The sequence below is a fragment of the Lepidochelys kempii genome, chromosome 8, assembly GCF_965140285.1.
Source record: "Lepidochelys kempii isolate rLepKem1 chromosome 8, rLepKem1.hap1, whole genome shotgun sequence".
NCBI lineage: Eukaryota > Metazoa > Chordata > Testudines > Cheloniidae > Lepidochelys > Lepidochelys kempii.
In genome coordinates, this window is record NC_136387.1 from 33,072,330 (window position 1) to 33,093,165 (window position 20,836).

General features: G+C 42.9%; 1 protein-coding gene across 1 annotated transcript in view; it reads left to right on the plus strand.

Annotated features, from left to right (window-relative positions):
* Positions 1-20,836, plus strand: part of FGF18 (fibroblast growth factor 18) — a 111,419-nt gene that overhangs the window by 65,576 nt on the left and 25,007 nt on the right. The window contains exon 4 of the mRNA XM_073358177.2: positions 12,489-12,595. Coding sequence (XP_073214278.1) covers positions 12,489-12,595 — 107 coding nt within the window. The remainder of the gene's footprint in view (positions 1-12,488; positions 12,596-20,836) is intronic.

Sequence of the window (20,836 nt, forward strand, 5' to 3'; positions counted from 1 at the left end):
CAATAATTATGGGGAAGAGAGAACAGGGTTGGCTGTAGCCCATGCACAAACATACAGGAAAGCAGCCAACAGAGAGAGATTATGAGAGGTGATTGAATAGCTCTTAAAAAAAAAGTGTGAGTCTGCCCAAAGCTGTGCTGCTTTGCTGGACCGAACAGCATATGCCCTGAGAGATTCCATGAGCTGAGGAGTCAGTTGAGGGTGGCTTCAAGATTCATATTTCCAAACCTCCACCATTGCACAAGCAAGTTTTGGGTATGAACCTCTTTGTGTGTGCAGATGGGCATTTGTATCTGAAAACTGGGTGATAGTATATCTAACTACCCAGTGTGCCCATGTAAAATCTCCAGGCACAGTAACCAAGGGATCTTGGAAATGAGTCCCATATGGTTATATTGTCCTGTCAGACAGAACATGGGAAACACAGGCAAATAAACATACATTTGCTGAAAGTTCACTTCCCCAAGTTGCTCTTCTGAATCCCCACATTATACAGTGCTTGGTAACTATTCATTGTCCATTGTCCTTTGTTTACTGATAATACAGTAAAAAGTATCCATCTAGTGGGAGGAATAAGGGAAAAATTTGCAGTCTGACCTTGGCCAAGTCAGTTGACTTGTTCTTTACCCAAGGGATGTTATGAGATTTCATTAATTAACACACAGAAAGCACTCTAAGATCCTTGAATGACAGGGGATGTGTCCGTACAAAGCATTATTATGAGGCCCTCTAAAGCACCAATACAGAATATTACTATATTGCAATAGCTTTCACAAGACATCCACAGTAATCAGAATGGTAAAACCTGGGAATAAGATGTTCTTTTCTTTAATTTCTAAATTGAAGACTGAGTAAGTAAAAAGCCAAGATGTTCTTGTGTATTAAATGCTCATAAGCCATTTCTATAAGCTGGGTACCAAAGTCCCTTTGATTCTCAGAGGTAATTGTACTTTTTAATTAGCTGAAAAAATCCTCAGCCCAGGATCTTGCTATATAAATTATAATTAACCCCTTGGCACTGGAAGTTGAGATTTCCTGCCCCGAAGCACTAATGCAAAACGCATTAGCAGCACTTAACGTCAAGCACTCTAGACCACCAGTGCCAAAGGGTCATTTTGCTACCCAATAAATACTGCTTGCACTTGGAAGTCCAGTAGGAAAATGGCAAAAAAGCTGTGGAAACTTGAGGGAATTGTGGAAGACAGGATTTGAGGATGTTTGACCTGCTGCTTTGAGAGCTGCAAATGCCACAGCAGGAAGGACTACATTGAAAAACCTGGTGAGGAGATGAGAGCAAGGAGAGCGACGTGTCACGGAGAGTGGTTTTTGTTAGCAGACATGGCTGGTTGACTCGCCTTGAGAATGGCCCTGGGAACGCACAATTCATACACCTAGAGTGAAATAATTGTGTGTTGCCGAGAAGGAGAAATTGCCAGACACACTTGGCTGTGCCTGTTGTATACAGAGCACACTGGCAGCAGGGGTTTGGCCACCCACTGTTCTCATTCACTGGCATCCTGTCTTTCTGTCTCCTGTTCATCCTTGCACATTTGGGGATGAATTTTAACTTTTCAAATGGGAGGGGGCCTGAAGCAGAACACCAGGTCTGAGGGATTGGGATAAACACCCCAAATATTCTCTGAAATCTTGAGTCTCCAGTTATCTCTCTCCCTTCTGGGTACCCATGCCACCCCCACCTCGAAACAACCTCCGCTCATCTCTCACTAAGAACCGTTCTTGGAGAAGGGAGAGGCCTGGTGGTCTGTTGCTCCCTGTCTTTGGTGAGTCTTCTACTGATTTAGGATGAACTGATGGCCCGTCCACTCTTCTTTCAGCATCCCAGTCTCCTCTTCAGGAGCCAATAGTGAACTTTGTGGTTGCTTATTCTTTCAAATTAACTGGTTCATTGGCTTCCCCTGAACTTTCAGGTGGTGAAGTTACTCTTCACTTCCCCCACAAAAGCTCTTGTATAGTGTTGTTGGCATAGATTGCCTGCCATGTTCCATCCTCAGAAACAGTTTCATTTCAGCACTGGCTAAAGTGATTTTGACGTAGATACTCTGTAAACCACATAGGGTTCCTAGCGGAACACATTAAAAAATATACAGACTTATTCTATAAGGACTCACTGTTGCTCCATCCTCTGCAGGTTCAGAAGATTGTGACCCAGTTGAACCTGTGCAGTTCCATTATGTTAAAGGCAGAGTGGGATGTGAGGACAGTTGAGTGCAGGTGGTCCACATTTTGCTCTAACTTGCTGCCCATGCAATTGGATTGGTTTCAGCTGGGTCACACCGTGTGTAAAGCAGGGCAGAATTTGGGCCTTTATTGAAAAATCCTTCACCTACAGGTGTCAAGTAGAGCTGAGCCCAAATCAAAACCCTGATCCAATCCCCACCCCACCACCCAGAATGTCAAGGAAGTTCAGATATGAAGGCAGATCTTCTCTGGTTTTGGTGGCTTTGGCCTGTCTCTGGGATAGATAGGATACATAGCAAACAACATAACACAGGTATTGTGCTATCAATGTCCAGCATCTAAACCCAAAGAAAGAACCCTGGAGATCAATGAATTCTTTTACATCTTATGGAGACATTGGTTGTGCCTCGATAGTTAAAGATGGGTTGACTTTTGCACTTAATGGCAGGGATTCACTCTCTGTTATGTACATAGAATATGGTATATCCTCTGCTAAATTTTAGTACTTATTCTTTGAGTATTGAATTAATGTGCTGAGAATTCATAAGATTGAGTTTAAAATTAGATTTAAAAGGGGTCCTTTCAGAAATTTAGCATCCTGTATCAGACCTTTTTTGTCCCAGATGATCTCAGTAATGAAGTAACAGATTCTTCAAAATTTCCATAGTTAAAATTCATCGAAAGACACTCAAACAATCATAACTCTATCTTGTAGTGACATATATATGAAAAAAATGAATGTCTTTAAAAATCAGTGTCCTCTAATGTGGGACCACAGATGCTAAAATACATTAATTGTAATTGTATGGTTATTGTCCAGTGCCAGAGGGCAGAGCTAAGGTTGTTTGTTGTTGTTGTTGCTGTTTTTAGTGTACTGAGAGAGAATTTATTTTTACCAGGTGAATAGAATAGGGCAGCTTCCACTAAAATAAGAGTTTCATTCAGCTGGAAATACCCATAATGTTCCAAACTATGCAAGTCCTTAGAGAAGATGGACCCTAGATGGGTCTGCAGAGGGGAAACTCCTTGCTCTTCCTTTTCTTCCCTTATCCCCATTTTTTATCTGAAGATTACTGTAGCATACGTAGCACTTCACCACTTTTACTTATAATACGTTATCCTTTACACGGCAGGAGTGTGAAGGTTAAAGATCAAGGCCAAATATATTTTCGTTTACTTTCACATCCATTTGTCATAACAAAGGCTGTTTTTAATTTTAAAAAGTGAAAAAATCCTCCCCGCATTCAGCCCAGGCTGCATTAGATTATGTTACTGCCTTTTCTTTCCTGAGTTCCAGAGCCATAAGAATCCTGTTGAAGATACAGTAGCATAGTGCAACTTTCTTTTCAGCATACTTCTCACTTGCTGGGGGAAAAAAAAGTTACAATGAGCCCTTTTGAGAAAATGTACAAACACACACATATTCCCATCCGTAAAATTAATCATCATAATTTCAACTTTATTGGAGGGTACCGAGTAATAAAACCTGCTCACCATACAGAGAAAATAACATCTTTTTATATCAGGCACAGCTTGTAGCCTGAATCCAAGCAATACTTTCAATATGCAACAGATTTCTCCTCATTAGCTTCAGTTTGGAGCCTTCACACACACAACAGTGGGAGCTGGGCAGACTGACTTTTTGGAGCATGTAAAGCCATCGTGGTGTTGGCATGCTGAGAAATTCGTGTGTTTGCAACTCCTCGGTAAGAAGATATAGTGGTGCTAACATCACACCTACTTCATAACTGGAGATGAGCAGTCAATCACCAAACTTCCAAAGATAGACAGGCAACGTGGGTCAGAGAAAATCTGATCTGACATGAACCATTGGGCAGAACTAAAATCACTTTGAGGAAGAAGATGCGTGAAGTTTACATCATTGTTGTTCTCTGGTGTTTGTTTATTGTATACATCAGCACTTCTTGGTCTCAGCTGGGACTGGAAACAAGAGAGTCAAAATACCAAGAACAAAGTTGCTCTCATGGTATTTTTCTACCCTCATGGGGAGAAGGAAGTACTGATGAGATTTCCAAACCCAAAAGGTTCAAATAGCTTGCGTACGGTTCTACTAAGCATTTGGGCCCAAATTTTAAGGTCCTTATTTACTGGTCTTTACTGAGTCAATGGGAGTGTGTGTGAGCCAGGACATTAGTTTTAGGTGCTTATTCAAGCATAATAGAACTTCTGAACCTTTTGAGGCTCATCCATCACTACTTCCAGACTCTGAAGCTGGCTGCTTTTCAATCAGTTTTCCTGCCTCTGTAGAAATACTGTCCACTTGAGCAGTGTGTGGAGACAGCACGACACCCTGTTGTGATGGAGGAATTTCAGTTTCTAAATTTTACGTTTCACTGTCCAGGCCTGCTTCTTAGTCACAGGACAGTTGGAGGTGCTAAAGCACAGTCCAGAGATTGCTTGTCCCTACTTGCCACGCCGACAGATTTTTACAGCTTGTGGCCTATTGCCTCACTGCCATTCTACTGGATCTTGTTTAGCAGACTTTTGACACCTGTCTGGTATATTTTTACTTTAGCTGATGGTGAATTAGGTACAAAACATCTGCACGAGTTGCAGGGCTGATTCTCTACTTACTGGCACCATTATGATGCATGTACACCTGTGCAAAATGGGTGCAAAAGGCAATCCACTCAAAATGGCAGCATTTTGCATTCACTTTGCACATCAGTTAATGGGCCTGGGGGCTCAAGGCAGTGGACAGTCAGGCCTGTAGCATGTGGCTTATAGTTTGAGCACTATCCTAAAAAAATCACTTTTAAAATTGGACCAAATCCGAAGGGCCTTACTTAGTTATTATTCTATCCTTGCTTTGGTTAAATTAATGAGAATTTTGCCCAAGTAGGGCCTGATTAAATGCTTCAAGTTTTAGCCCATCATGTTTAAGTTCTTCAGAAGCACTGGGGAATAGTGATCGCTTAATGGATTGGTGGGGGGATAGATCATCCGTTTGAAGATCTATTCCATATTTTGGAAGATGGAGTGAGGTGGTTCTGAAAAAGTACATCTTTGTTCCATAATTTTGTAGCTCTTCTTCGTGTCCTCATGCTGGGCTGAGATGACAGCTCTCTTGGGGAACACTCAGCCAGATTTATTCCTGGTCTAACACCATTGACATCCAGTAGAGTGACAAGTCAGGTTCATCCCTTGTGTATGTTCTGATGAACTCTTGGTGCTGACATTTTGCATTCTTATGCTTGTATCCGTTTATGTTTGAGCCCAAGTAGGAGAGAACATGTTTGGGACTGAAAAACATTGGTGTGACCGATGTTCGTCATAACACTTACTACTCTACTGGAAAGCACTCCGGTACTATGGTGAAGAGGGTGGTATAAGAACCTGAATAAAATAGAATGGAAAGTCTCATGGTAAACATAATAGCATGCCTTGACATACTCCTTTAGAGAACATCTTGCCCTTGGATGAGACCCTTTGAAGACAAGTTCTTGTAAAATATGGTCAGTGGTTTTCCCTGAGATGAGCTTAGCGCAGGTCTTATTGGCTTGTTCAGAGGAAAGGTGCCTCAGGTCTCTGCTGAAGCCAATGAGATGTGTTACTTGTGTGTGAAAGTGTGTGCAAAATTGGGCTCTGACTTGATAAGCTCCCACACAAATACAAGTATGAAAAAGTCAAACCTCTTACTTTGCATTGGGATTATGGGTTCTTTTGGGCATCTACAAGAAAATCTCATTGAAACAGAGACCCTTCTTTTTTAGGAATTCTACATCTGATTCAGAATTTCAGGGCCACTCCCTTTACATTCACACAGATACAGAACTGGACAGTATATTATTGGGTAAAGTCATGATAAAAAATAACATCAGCTCAAATCTTGGAGTCAGATGCACATTGTGGATGCTTTTTACCACTGGAGTGGCACAAATCAGCAGGAACGCACCAGTGGATCTGCCTCTGGTTTTCTAACTTAACATACACTCTGTGTTGATCTTATAATTTAAGATTGCTAAATATAATGGGTGTAGGCAAGGGCTATGCACCCAGTACTTCTCTCGCTTGTAGCAGTTTTACACCAGGGTCGCTCCACTGACTTCACCAGAGTTACTCCTGATTTGTACCGGAGTAAGTGAGATGAGAATCAGGTCATATAGGCTTTACCATCTGGGATGATAATTTTTGAGAAATATGCAAATGTACAAATATGATTTCAATATGTGCGCAGCATAGATTCTCTCACTTGTTCAGGGCCTGCAGGTTTTAGTGCTCCCCACAGACTTTATATAATGTTGGCATGCTTCCCTCTTCATTATGTCATAAACGTGGAGACAGGGTCATTCTATCATATGTTGTGGTCATGTAATAGGATTCAACTTTTCTTGGGGCAAACTGTGTTTCAACTGTTCTAAGCATGGATGTACATATGAATTCTTCCTTAGCAATACTGGGGTTTTCATCAGAAGATAGGGTCTTACAAGAAAGTAAATCTTATTTTCTACAGCTGTCACAAGGGAGAGCTAAACATGGTAGATGAGGTTTGTGGAAAGCACACTCCACCTCTGCTCTCTGCTTTAGATGAACTGAACTGGAAAGCTGCTCTCCCTTGCTCTCCCTTGCAGAAGTTGTGGTCAAAGTCAGACAGCCTCAACCTGGATTTATCTGTAAATCATTTACATTAGTTAACTGAAAAGGGTTTTGTGTGTTCTCCTCTAAAAATTGTTCACTGAATTAGTAATAATTCAAGATGCTAACCAGAAAAATGTGGGATCAGGGGTCAGATTCTGGTCCCTGTGAGGGACTTTGCTGGTAAAGCCAGTTTAACCTGCCTGCTGAAGACGTGTGTGTGAATCTCTGGGTTGCACAGCTGGCTCCATGCTCCTCTTCCTCATGGCTCCTGATACAGGGGTTGTGACCGGGGAAAGTGGGCATGGCTGCAGCATTCCTGCATTCTGGCCAAATCTGCCAGTCCTTTGGAGGACATTGCAGTGGGTGCTACTCAGAGCTACCTTGAAGCTCAGGTTAAGCTAAAGAGTCCATAAGTCAGGGAGCCACATTTGCCCCCTGAACTCCAGGTGCTGATCATTTTACTGGGAGGGCCTAATAGAAGATCTGAGGCCAAAAGAGCTAACACAGTCCTGGGTTTCAGAAACAGGAGAATCTCAAGTAGGAGTAGAGAGGTTATTTTACCTCTGTATTTGGCACTGATGCAACTACAGCTGGAATCCTGTGTTCAGTTCTGGTGTCCACAGTTCAAGTAGGATGTTAATAAATTGAAGAAGGTTCAGAGAAGAGCTGCAAGAATGATTAAAGGAGTAGAAAATGCCTTGCAGCAATAGACTGAAGGAGCTCAATCTATTTAGCTTAACAAAGAGAAGGTTAAGGGGTGACTTGACTACAGTCTGTAAGTACCTACATGGGGAACAAATATTTAATGATGGTCCTCTTCAATCTAAAAGAGAAAAGTATAACATGATCCAGTGGCTGGAAGTTGAAATTAGACAAATTTAGACTCAAAATAAAACATATATTTTTAACTGTGACAGTAATTAGCCATTGGAACAATTTACAAAGGGTCAGAGTGGATTCTCCATCACTGGCACTTTTTAAATCCAAGTGGATGTTTGCATGATTTTCTAAAAGATCTGCTATAGGAATTATTTTGGGGATGTTCTCTGGCCTGCAATGTACAGGAGGTCAGAATAGATAGTCATAATGGTCACTTCCGGACTTAGAATTTATGAATCCATGAGAGAGACTCCTCAGACATCTGGGTTTGGGGTTATCTTATTCCCATTGAAGTCAATAGCAAAATTGTTGACTTCGGTGAGCAGGTTGAGACCCTTTGTGGGTGCTTAAAATCAGATCTTGATGTGAAACATATTTGCAAGAAGCCAGTCCCCTCACCTCTGATCCATCCAATCTTTCCCCCCCATATTGCTAAACTTATCTGTATCTCGTTTGCCTTCTCTCAGTGAAACTGGACAGAACTTAAGGTTTTATGATATAGGCAAGCCAAGCCTTGGCCTTTTCCATTGCCCCCTATATCTTCTTTCTACCATTCTGGCTCCCATCCTCCCACTCAAGGGAAATATTTGAAAGATAAGTTGGTATATTTTCTACCACCGTCAAATATCTCCCTGACTTAATGTTTTTTTAGCTGGAAGATAGCTTTTCAACATATATATATATATATATATATAATCCTTTTCACCTAGACATGTGAGGAATTCCACTTTCTTCCAGTGGGAGTTCTCAGGAAGGTTCAGGTTAAATGGGCCAATAAGGGAAAAGCATGTAGCAGAAGATTTTACCCTCTAAAGAATTTTTTTTTAAAATATGTCAGAATATCTAACTGTCAAAGAATTTAAACAATAATACCTGATCTACAGACCGGAGTGCAGTGCTTCGTAATATAAAGATTGCAATCTCCCTACAGCGCACCTAGAGATTAATTGGGTTCAAAGCAATATGTCATGAAAGTCCGTCTAGCTGAAAAGTACAGCAGGGGAGAAACCTACAATCCTCTCTAACTGATTCCCACAGAAAAACTAGGAAAAATTCCCCTACAAATTACCTCCACCTGTTCATGGAGATGTAGAGACTTTATCCAAGAGGTAACTCAAGAAAATTTGCATTCAAGCATTTTGTTGAATGTTTGTGGTGACTGAAAATTGTTACTGTCTCATCCTTGTTCATCTGGCCTATGTGTAATGAGCTGGTAAGATCAATCCTGGTTCTGGTGGATATGTGTCCATATCACAGAAACCATCATTGTGACTGGTAGTGTCAGCAGAGAGATCAAGGTTGGAATAGGCCACTGAGACTGAATTGGCCTCTCCACTTCTAGAATTTGGAGGGCCAAATTCTGCGCTTGGTTATACCACGGGAAATCAGGAGTAGCCCCATTGACTTCCGTGAGGTTACGTCATTATAACGGAGAACAAGATTTGGCCTGGTGCCCATAGAGAATCATTGAGACACACGGGCAAGATATAGAAGTTTATGCAATTATCTGTGCTTTGTCTGCATGATGGCAAAACTCCCACTGATTTCTGTGGAAGAAGGACAGAGCTTTGGTGGGTTGTCAATCCAGCGTGTGTCACGATCCCTAAAAGTCATACAAATAATGAAAAAACTCAAGCATGAAAAAGAATCATAGCTGTAAATCCACCTGCAGTTAGCTTCCTAAACAATAATTTGTATCTCACCTGGATAAAAGTTTAATTTCAGCTAATAACATTTTAACAACCGAGGAGCACAAGACCAATATTTTCAAAAGTGAGCGCCTCAAGTAAGGCTTCTAAGTCCATATATAGGCATCTAAATAAGTCTGACCTGACTTTTGAAAGTGCTGAACATGTCTTAGCTCCCAGTGAGCTCAATGAGAGTGGCTGAGTGCTCAGCACTTTTGAAAATCAGGCCTCTTATTTAGGGTCCTAAATGTACACTCAGGAGCCTAACTAAGGGCACCCACTTTTGAAAATCTTGGTTGAAATAACTGCTTCTAGAATTTGAGAACCCCTTTGTGGGTTTTGTTGGGGGCCTGTTTTTATTGGTATAAACGTCACTCTTGATGTTTTCCCATCAAGGCTGCTGCTCTCAGTTTCTGTTCTGGGTACTAATGCATGATGATGTGAGGGCACAGACATAACCTTCTGCAGCCCAGGGAGAGTAGGAGGAAAGGTAAGTTCAATTTATTTCTAAAATTATGACATTATTTTACTAGATCTTTAAACTTTATTTAAATTCTTTATTTGGCAAAAAAGAGGGGGTATCATATTTTAATTAGTAGCCGTGTCAAAGGAGAGCTAGATTAATTATTGGAAATTACTCTGTCCAGATGGTTTTAATTTTCACAGCAGGGAACCGGCCTCTTTTGAAGGTGATATTTTTCAAATTAAAATCAGCCTGGATATTACTCATACATGCTGTAGTTTGAAGGTGACGTGGTGTGTCCTCTGATTTCTAACCTACGCCGCGTTCACGTCTGTGTTCTGCCCTAGTGAAACAATCCTTTGGATTAAAAAGGTGCAGGTTGCTTATCTCTAAAATTAAAGCCATCAGAGGGGTAAGAGGTGACTGAAGAAACTGGTAATGGAATATGAAGTCTTTTCATTGTTATGTTGCCCTTTATAATTCTCAAACCAAAGTGACCAAGAGTTGTTACCTGATGGTCAGCATCACACTTAGTAGTTTTAACCGAGGCTCCCAGAACTGAATGGACACGGAGAATGAATTACTCTCTAGCCCATAGAGGCAGTGCTTCCAGAAGAAGGCTGAGGCATGCTGTCAGTGTGGAGGTAACTTGCATTGCTATTGCCTATGCCCTCCCTGGTCTGTAGATAAATGGAGGACTTCAGCCTTCAGAGCTTCCATGTATGCTATTTTCTGGTCCCTTAATTGTTCCCACTTCTGGGCAGGGTTCCTCTGAGGGGTGTCCAAACTAACTCATTGGACACCTTCTTGAAGCAGTGGGCATTATCTGGGGTTCCCTGCCTGGTGTCGCCTTCTGGATCCCTTGTTTTGACCTGCACCCCTATCCTTGTTTGTTCTTTTTTTGTCTCCCACAATGTCAATTTCTGGTTTCTTTGCCCCCCCCCCCGCCCAAATGAAGTGGGTCTTGGTGCCCACCTCCTCAGCTGAGGGAGGGTCCAAATAATCAGCAGTAGGTTGACCCACCAGCCCCAGTGGTCAAGTAGGTTGGTACATTTCTTAGACACTGAAATATATATAATACACATACATGTTAAATCCATCTGCTGTTAGACACTTAAACAATAATTTCTCTCTCCCTTGATATAGGTTTAATTTCACGGGATACCCTTTTAACAAATGAAGAATCTAAATAAATGTAAGCATCTGTTGAACATTTGGTAATTGTAAGAATAAAAATACCAAAAATCACATCTCTGTCTGAGCTGCAGAAGGAAATCTCCATTGAGGGTTAAAGTTTTGTGATATTTACACTGCTGAAAAAGCCAAATTCTGACTTTACAAGTGGGAAAAATATTAATGTGCTTAAATGAAACAAACTCGTATTTCTATCCCCTTGGTAAATCCTTACAGTGAACATATTTGCTCTTAGAGGGTTTTACAGTTCTGAAATATGAAGGTCAAAAAGAATGTGACTTTCTGTAGCACAGATCAAACATTCTTCCGTGTTTGGCCATAGCTGTATTTTTAGGGTAAGAATTAATTCGTATGAATTTCCAGTACAGGGCCCGGGTTTCCGTGCACTGACATTTAGACATTCTCAGATTTTATTTCTATCATGTCTGCTTTCTATTCTGAGCTCTAGAGATGGCCTGGGCCGAAAGGCCAGATCTGAACACCCCAAACTTTATGGGAGGATGTTTTGGCTTTAACCTTGGTCCTGAACTGAATGTTGCAGCTGGCCCCTAACTCTGTAATGAGACAAAATGAAATTCTGGGTCCAAATGCCTCCCCATTGTGGGGGTGGTTGTAGCGATGGGTTGCAGACCTGGATGCCAATTTTGGCCCATCTCTGACAACAAACTTGTGACATGGCAAGTGGCATATTAACTTAGAGAAGAAAACCATCCTCCACCATGGAGGCAGGGCCAGGGAAACTCTGCACTCCAACATGGTGACCAGGTTACGTTGTGTAAGGCATTAAATGCCCAGCCATGGGCAGGGTTCTAGGCTCTGCCCCACGGGATTGTCACAATGGTAGTTGGTGGGCTCCTGAGTATGCCAGGGGACACATACAGGACTTTTAAATAGCCGGCGTCCCCATCAAAAAAGGCACCAAAGCAATGGTACTAATTTGCTCCCTGTTGTTGGTTTCAGTGAAATTGCCACAGCCTGAAGGGGCCATGAGAATCAAGCGCACTTTTGTCTGTTTCGGTTAGGGCTGGCACACCAAACATTGGCCTGTGGTAAAGAATTTAGTTTTCACTTTGCTGTTAATGGCACCATTCCTGAGAACGTAATTCACAAGACGTTTTACAGGGGGACTCCCCTCCCCACACAAAAATATTAATATAGCTTTGTTAATCTGGGCAGTAAAAGTGTGCATGTGTGTATACATTCTCAGTTACACTGATGTAAATCTGGGGTAATCAGATAAAGTTAGTAGCATTATTTTAGATTTATACCTGTGTAACCAAGAGCAGAATTCAGCCTGAGGTAAGGTGTGTGGGTTGGTCGGTTGTGTGGGGTTTTTTTCCATATGGACTGTGTCTACATTCAGTGATCCAGGTGGACACAGGAGAACTTCTTGACTTACCTCATTCATGCCATGACTTGATCTGACTGCGCTGGTAAATGCCTTTTTTTCTTCTTCCTTTTACAAGCCCAGCTTCTAGTGGAAACAGACACATTTGGCAGTCAAGTCCGGATCAAAGGGAAAGAGACAGACTTTTACCTTTGCATGAACAGGAAAGGCAAGCTAGTGGGGAAGGTAAGTGTTTCCTATTAATTCATTTGTAACATGAGCATTACCTTTAGCAGTGACTGCGAAGTCGTAATGATGTGTTCCGAACTTTGCCTGTCAACCCCAAATGAAAAGCAGGACTTGAGAAATGTGGAATTTTTAAAGCAGTCCATCCCTTTACCAACCCTTCCCCCACAATAAAATAAAGCAGCCAACCACCGGGATTTTATTACTGATGCCTTGGGTATGCACAGGTTTCCATTTTACAGTTGCATAGATTGACAAAAGATGTATGCATCTCAAAAACAATCGAGCACTCGCATTACATGATATAAATCTCTTTTACCTTGGTGGTAAAAAAAAATAAATAAAATTGTTAGGAACATGTTAGGGAGGTTAGCAGTGTAATGCCTGTTTTAATAACAAGAGTCAGAATATACTGTAGCAAAACTAATATTGGAATCTGAACATCTTATTAGGGCTGGGCCCCACGGTTCTAGCATTACAGGAATATTTTATTACTTTGGATCCCAGCACAATAGAAGCATGTAACAAATTACACATATTTGCCTGTGTAGCTTAACTTCTTTGCTGAAGTCATATTTTTTTTAATGCATTAACTTGTTTTTGTAACTTACATGGGTTCTTTGTATTGCTGGTGAATCCAAAGTTAAATAATTGGGCAGGAGGCTGTCAAAGTTAAATACCACCAAATGCACATAAAAAGCACTCACCCTCTGTACCACATGAATTAAAACACTGGCTATCCCTGTGGCAGTGAAAAAGGGAAGCTGAGTTTTTTGCTTTGAGTCAACAAAGGCACTGAAAGCCACATTCCCAAATAGAAACCAGGTGTCATAGCCACTCTGGTGAGATGTTATGTACTACGGTGGTCCCAGGAGTGATGCTTGAGGGGATGGGAAAGTCTTTTCATAGGGTGCTCTCCTGTACCTTTACTTATGCAAGTAAAGGCTACCTTAAATACTGATATCTACACTACCTCAGTAAGTTGACCTAAGCTACGCAACTCCGGCTATGTGAATAACGTAGCTGGAGTCGATGTAGCTTAGGTTGACTTACTGCGGGGTCCTCACTATGCTGGGTCGACAGCAGACATTCTCTTATTGACTAACCTTACTCTTCTCGTTCTGGGTAGAGTACCGGTGTCAACTGGAGAGCGATCTGTGGTCAATTTGACAGGTCTTCATTAGACCTGCTAAATCGACCCCAATGCATCAATCCCCAGAGCGTCGATCCGGGGGGTAGTGTAGACATAATTTTCAAAAGCACCCATTAATTTTGGGTGCCCAACCTAAGATGCTGACGACCTGATTCTCTGAAGTGCTGAGCACTGGGATTCCATTTTAAATCAATGGGATTTGCAAATTCTCAGCACCCTGGAAAATCGGACCTAGATGCTGGATTCACCATCACCCTTCATCATGAGAGGAAGGATCATTCACTGGTTAAGGCCCTGGCCCGGAATTTAACAGAAGCACATTTGGTTCTCTGCTCTGTCACAGATGTCTTGTGTGACTTTGGAGAAGTAACATGGGGCCATAGTTTTTAAGGTATTTAATCGCCTAAAGATAGGTGAAAAAGATCGTGGGATCTTCAAAAGCTCCTAAGTGCCTAACTCCCAGGGCCAATGGGAGATAGGCACCTACGTGCTTTTGAAGAACCTACTAGGCACCTATTTGTATCTGTAGGCCAGGGCCGGCTCCAGGCACCAGCATTCCACGCAGGTGCTTGGGGTGGCAGTTGGAAAGGGGCGGCAGTGTTTCCGCAGCCACGGCAATTCGGTGGCAGCTTGTCTGTTCCACTGGCCGTGGTGGCAAATTGGTGGCAGTCTCTCCCTTTTGCCGTCCACAGCGGTAGTTTTTTTCACTGCTTGGGGCTGCAAAAACTGTAGAGCTAGCCCTGCTTTAGGTGCCTAAATACCTTTAAAAAACTAGCCCTAAACCTCTCTGTGCCTCCGTTTCCCCTCTGCATGGTGAGGCTAACAACACTGCCCTGCTCACGGGGAGTGTTGTGGGGATAAATATGTTAATGGCTGTGAGGTGCTGAGATACCACAGCTGTGAGGGCTGTGTAAGAATCTAAGGTAGATACATGTAAAGTGACTGTAAAATGCCACCATTCTGCTTCAGTGGTGTTTACACTGGTGCATATGACCACAAATGGTGCAGGCAGCAACCAATGAGCCTTAGGGGGCTTAAGCCAGATATCCAGAAACAGGCTTATCAGATGCCACTTTTGAAAATTTAGGCCTAAGTCTTTTTCAGGACGAGTCTCTCAATTTGGCTCATTGGGTGTGAGTCAGGACACTTGTTTAGCTTGTTCTCGTCATGCAATGTGATGTTTCAGTTTCTCTCAATGTGCTTTTCATGATGTTAAGCTGGCAAACACCTCATTTTAAAATAAATCTTTTATTGTAAATATCGTATCTGAGCCTTCCTGCCCCACGCCGGTAAAGACCCAGATTGCTGACAAGTTCATAAAACATGCCGCCTTGAGCAGGAGGGGGCATTGAACGTTCTGTTTGGAAGGAAAATGTTCCAGACGCGTTGCCCATATTAACAGCTTCTCAAGAGCACAAATGAAAATAACAGCATGTCTTCTTGATACCAAAGAGTGTGGTTTTAATTAGTATCATAGTTTCAGCTCTTTTTGTGGCAAGAGTTTGAGGGAGTGCTTTTTAGGCTGAATGCTCTAAACAGCTAGTAAACCCCAAGGAAAACGTTAGATAAAAATTCATGCCTGGGCTAATGCAAATCTCGAAGTACATTCTGAGAGGAAATACGAAACACACGATGATCATTTTGCAGTTGCCCCAGCATGTCCATCTGGCAATAGTGGAAATTTGAGGCAAAACTGGTTCTTTTTCTCTGCTCGTTTCCTATTGCCTTACACTGCATAATCCGTAACAATACCAACAGATGCCATCTGGCTTTGTTCTCCTCCTCAGTCAGCATTTTTGGATTCTCCCCAGTTGAAAACCTGCTTTGAATTTAGTTCTTTTTTGTTTCCCATAATCACCTACAAAGGGTATTACAAATCGGAGCAGGTTGTTGTTATTCGCAGCTGGAACGTCTGACGAAAGTGACCATTTCAGAAACTGGGCTCGTTCCCTACCTTGGAGCTAGTTATGTTGAAGGCAAACAGATTAATCCTCAGGGTTCAAAAGAGCAGCCTTCATTTTTCTTTTTCATCGACCCATTTACATCCGTGCCAGTTCTTCTGAGTCAAGGCTTCCAATGGCGCTTTTTCAGCAGCTCAGAATCTGGTGTTTGCAGCAGTGCTCTCCCTTTCTTGTTTCAGAGTGGCAGCTGTGTTAGTCTGTATCAGCAAAAACAATGAGGAGTCCTTGTGGCACCTTAGAGACTAACAGGTTTATTTGGGCATAAGCTTTCCTGGGCTAAACCCCACTTTTAGAACACGAAAGCTTATGCCCAAATAAACCTGTTAGTCTCTAAGGTGCCACAAGGACTCCTCGTTGTTTTTCCTTTCTTGTTAGTTATTCTTTGTGGCTTCACAGCTAACATTGGCCAAAGGTATGAAAAGTGTCAGAGGCAGGATTCTAACTCTGTTGTTACTGCAGGCCGCTTCTGAGTTTTCCTAGATGGGGAAACTGAGGTAGAGAGAGTTTAAGTTATTTGTCCAAGGTTAGAGAGGGAATTAGTGGTGGATCTAGGATTAGAACTTGGAAGCTGCTGGCTCTCGTCCTCAAGTTCCGCATGCTGACCCACTACCTCCCAAGTCCAATGAAAACTGGAGACTAGGCAAGTGCTGGATAGGGAATGACTGTTTTTCTGTTACAAAGTGACCTGTGCAGCCGAAAAGCAAATTGAATTGTGCATGCTCTCAAGTTGCTGCTTGATGTTGTGTAAAGAAGGCATAATTTGGTTTTTATTTGGTGGTTGGTTTCAAATATTTGTTTTCTGCTTTAGTTATTTGTTTATTTTACCTTAGAAACACCATGTCTTAATTTCCCTGTTTTTACTAGCGGTGCCTGTGGCCCGCTGATGAACTAAGTGAGATTATGACATCACCAGGAAAGAGACTGAAAACAGCAATTTAGGTGTAAGGGAATTGTTAGTTTTGTTTAAATTTTGTATTCTGGGGGGGTTTTTTTGTTTTTTTTTTTTTGTTAATGCTCATTTAACTCAGCCTTCTGACCCACACTTGGGAGAAGAGTGCTTTATGTGAAAGATTTAACACTCTGGCCCATACAAATGAAAGCTGAGAAAGTTTCAATTCCAGTTCTCTAATCAGCTAATTTTAGTAATCTCTCCTAGCTTTGGGATTTCCATATTAAATAAATCTGGTTTCCTATGTGTTCCAGACAGGCTGATCACCAATGGATGCTATCCATTATTTGTTCTCTCTCACTGCTGTGTGCACACTGGTGTATGTACACGCACACTTTCTCTTTCAGACTGGCTGCTAATTGTAATGACACAATAGCATCAGAGAGACTCTGATTTACATCAGTTGGCAATCTGGCGCAATTATTTTAGATGTTGCTTAATTCCATGCCTCGTGGCTAACCGGACGCGTAAGGGCTCAATGTTTTTGCGAAAGTTGAATTTTTGGTGTGAGAGAGGTGAGGCCTGCTTGGTAGTCTTTGTGCAGGATCTCCTGAATTCTAACCCTGATTCTGACAGTGGGTGTATCCACACTGGAGCAGAAGGTGTAATTTTCCCATGTTAGCTTTGATTGACTTTGACTGACTACCTGTGTAGTCCTAGCAGTGTGAGTAGCGGGATGGACTGGCAGCCCCAAATACTTGCCTACTTTTTCAGACAGGACCATCCTGGGGGCAGGTACCCACTCTCACCGCCCATGGGCTCGATCAGAGCTAGCACAGGTATGTCTCCCTGAGCTGGAAATTACACCTCCAGTGACTCCCACTGGGGCCTCAAACAAGTCGCTTTCCTTTCTGCTTCAGCTGCTCTATCTCAGAAATGGGGATAATAATACATATAACGTAGGAGAGTTATGAGACAATGTTGGTAAAGGACTTTGAAGTTAAGAGCTAAGTAATATTCTGTGTGCAATAAGGACTACAAAATCTTTACAGCAGGGAACGGCAGACAGTCATGCAAGCCAATGGCTGTTGGTTTGTACACTGCTAAGCATACTGGAGGTGTGTCGGTTCTGAGAACTTGAATTTTCATTTCAAAACAAGCACTGTAGACGAGGCTCATCATGCCAGGCTCCACAAGCTTGCTACACAGTGTTCCTTCTGTTGCAGAATTAGGTGCTATATAGAATTTGGGGACACTGTGACGTTTCCCCTTTGCTCCCCAATAAGGAGGGTCATGCAGCGGTCCATGGTTATGCAGCATACAAGTGTTTGGTTAGCCATATATGAATGTCACTCTGGGAACAGAATTCATGAGTTGGGCAGTGCATCTCCTGGAACTTGCAGACAAGGTGGGTTCATGTTCTAGTCTCCTGTGAACAACAGCTTGGGTCCATGCGCAGTTTGTGGACCTGGGCTGATTCTATCTGCACCACTGTAAGGCATCCAGTTCCTGCTCCCATCCCACAGGTACCTACCCCCAGCTGGTGCCCTAGCTGCCCTTCCCCCATCCCATCCCAATCTGAGGTGTCTTCTGGAAGATGGTGGTCTGACTTCCTCTTCCCACTTCCTCTCTGGGACAGAGGCCCCGTCATGTGTTCTTCAGGGGTGATGGGTAGCCCTTCCACCCATTTTACATCTTCCAGAGAGCTATCAAATGAAAACCACTGTGCTGCCCCGTCCCAAATCTGTAAGAGTCTCTGGGGTGGGACCTCTCCCATCGGGGACTCGTGCTCCAGTGGCAGCTACACCCATTGATACAAAACACCCATTGATAAAAGCTGCTAAGGGCCTCAGAATTTGGCCCAGTGGGAGTTCTGCCTGAGTAAGGAGTAAGTAGATTCCTCAGGGTTTGGCTCCTTTCAGCAAGTGGGGATTGGGATTGTATGACATTGCGGGCAAAAAGAAAATGTAAGGTCATGTCCTAACAAAATCTCAGCCCCATTACATTAACTCAGCTATTTACTAAGAACACAAAATATAATAAGGTGCAACATGTCCGTATTGTACAATACGCTGGTGTGCGCCAAACTAGCACTCTAACTTTTACCGTAGCTCTCTGAGTTTTCTTTTAAAAACCACAAGGACTTGAAATTCAAACTCCCCAGGAAATCACCTTAATATTTTCAATATTTCTTGAGATAAGTTTGGAATTGTAAGGGTTTTCTTTTATTCCCCCTTTCTGTATCTTTTATGGACAATTTCCACCTCCTACCCCTGTTCCTATTAAAGGGAATAAAATGCAGCCACTTGAATGGTCTGAACTTAAACTCACTCTACAATAAAAACAGATGAAGCAAAGTTTTACGCTACATTCAGGCCTATACTAGGAAGGCTTTGCCAGTATAGCTTTACTGCAGGGATCAGCAACCTTTGGCCCACGGCCCCCCAGGGGAAGCCCCCTGGTGGGCTGGGCTGGTTTGTTTACCTGCCGTGTCCGCAGGTTCGGCCGATCGCAGCTCCCACTGGCCGCGGTTCGCCGCTCCAGGCCAATGGGGGCTGTGGGAAGCGGCGCAGGCCGAGGGATGTGCTAGCCGCCGCTTCCCGCAGCCCCCATTGGCCCGGAGCGGTGGCTTACCCTGGTGGGCCGTGTGCCAAAGGCTGCCGATCCCTGCTTTACTGGTATATTATACTGCCAAAGTGTTCCTGATGTGGATGCAGTTTTGCTAGTATAGCTTATTCCAGCCCCCTGAGCAAAATAAGCAGTACTAGAAAAAAATCTAGTTTGCTGATCTAACTGTGTCTGCATTAGGGACTTTGCCTGCATAGTTGGTCAGAGATCACACCCCATCATAGCCCTGACTGACACAGCTATGGCCGGCAAAAGAAGTTTGTAATGTAGACCTGGCCTAAGAAACTTACCATTTCCTTGTGGCTTTCCAAACCAATTTAATGTTACCAGCTTGTTGCTAATACCATATGGTAAGGATCTCTGTATTTTTGCAAACTGTTGCTCAATGCCAAAGACTGTTTTGGCAGAGCTTTATCACTGAATCCTGCCAGCAGTGGTCTTTAGGGGAAAGTAATAATTTGGGGTTGTTTACATTACAGCAAATGTAATGGGGGGTTTCTTGAAGCGTGTGTGGGTATATGTGTGTGTGTGTTAAAACAGGACGGTTGGGGAAAAAGTAAATCCAACAGCATCAAAGAGCGAAGGTGTTGGTTATTGTACATGTATGCAGTCCTGGTTTACAGGAAAAGGGGTGTCTTCTTTTACAAGAACTTCAATGGAATGCTCCATGCAGGGTGGGAAAACCCCTGGAGGACAAAAGGAATGTTTTAAGGGCCAGGACTATCTGGTGGGAAATACAGGGTGGAGTTCTTAAAAGCAGTCAGCACTAGCCTAGCTGCACCAGTGGGAGTCTTACTACTGACTTCTTTGGGAGCCTTGGGAAAACCCACCCATAAACCACGGATTAAACAGAAACATTTTAATATTATTTTAAGGTAATATTAAGGGTCTGATTTAAATAGAGATGAAGAAAGATTCCAAGGTAAGGTTGGAACTGTGCCCTTAACTCACATGAATGTGCCTATGCAGCATGCATGGTGCAGCATACATGGTGCATGATTCCCCTCTGCATGTCTGCACTCTTCTCTGCATGGGGATTCTCTGTTGCTGGTCAGTGTGAGTTCTGAGCATGGACCAAATGCAGAGGGTGCCACAGAGAGCTGTGTGGCAGTGGAGGTGTGCACGTGGCAGTGGAGAATTCTGCCCGTAGACCTTGAGCTGTATTGAACTCCGCCCTTTCTGCTTTGCAGGGGTTTGTTGCTCAAACATTTTCCCCCCAGTTCAATGTGCATCAGATTTGCCCCCCTGAGTTTGAGATTAAAACTGACCCCAAACTTCAAAGCGATGCCCAGTGAAAACTATCAGATTTCACTTGGCTTTGGGTCAGAACTGCGAATTTCACAAGGTTTTGACATTAAACAGTCAGTCTTATCAGGCTCACTCAGTCCTGGACCCAGGCTCATTCAAAAGCCCCATAAACCCTAGCAATTCCTGGGTTTAGCACTGAGTTTACAACAAAACCAGAACCAAGGAATGTTCGATGCAATCTGAGCTTTAATCTCACACATTTTTTCAAAGTTCTCTTTTGTCATGGACTGTCCTGACGGCACTTCCCTCAGAGGCAAGGCTTGTCAGGGTTTTGAATTACCTGGCTTTTGTGAGTTTCAGTC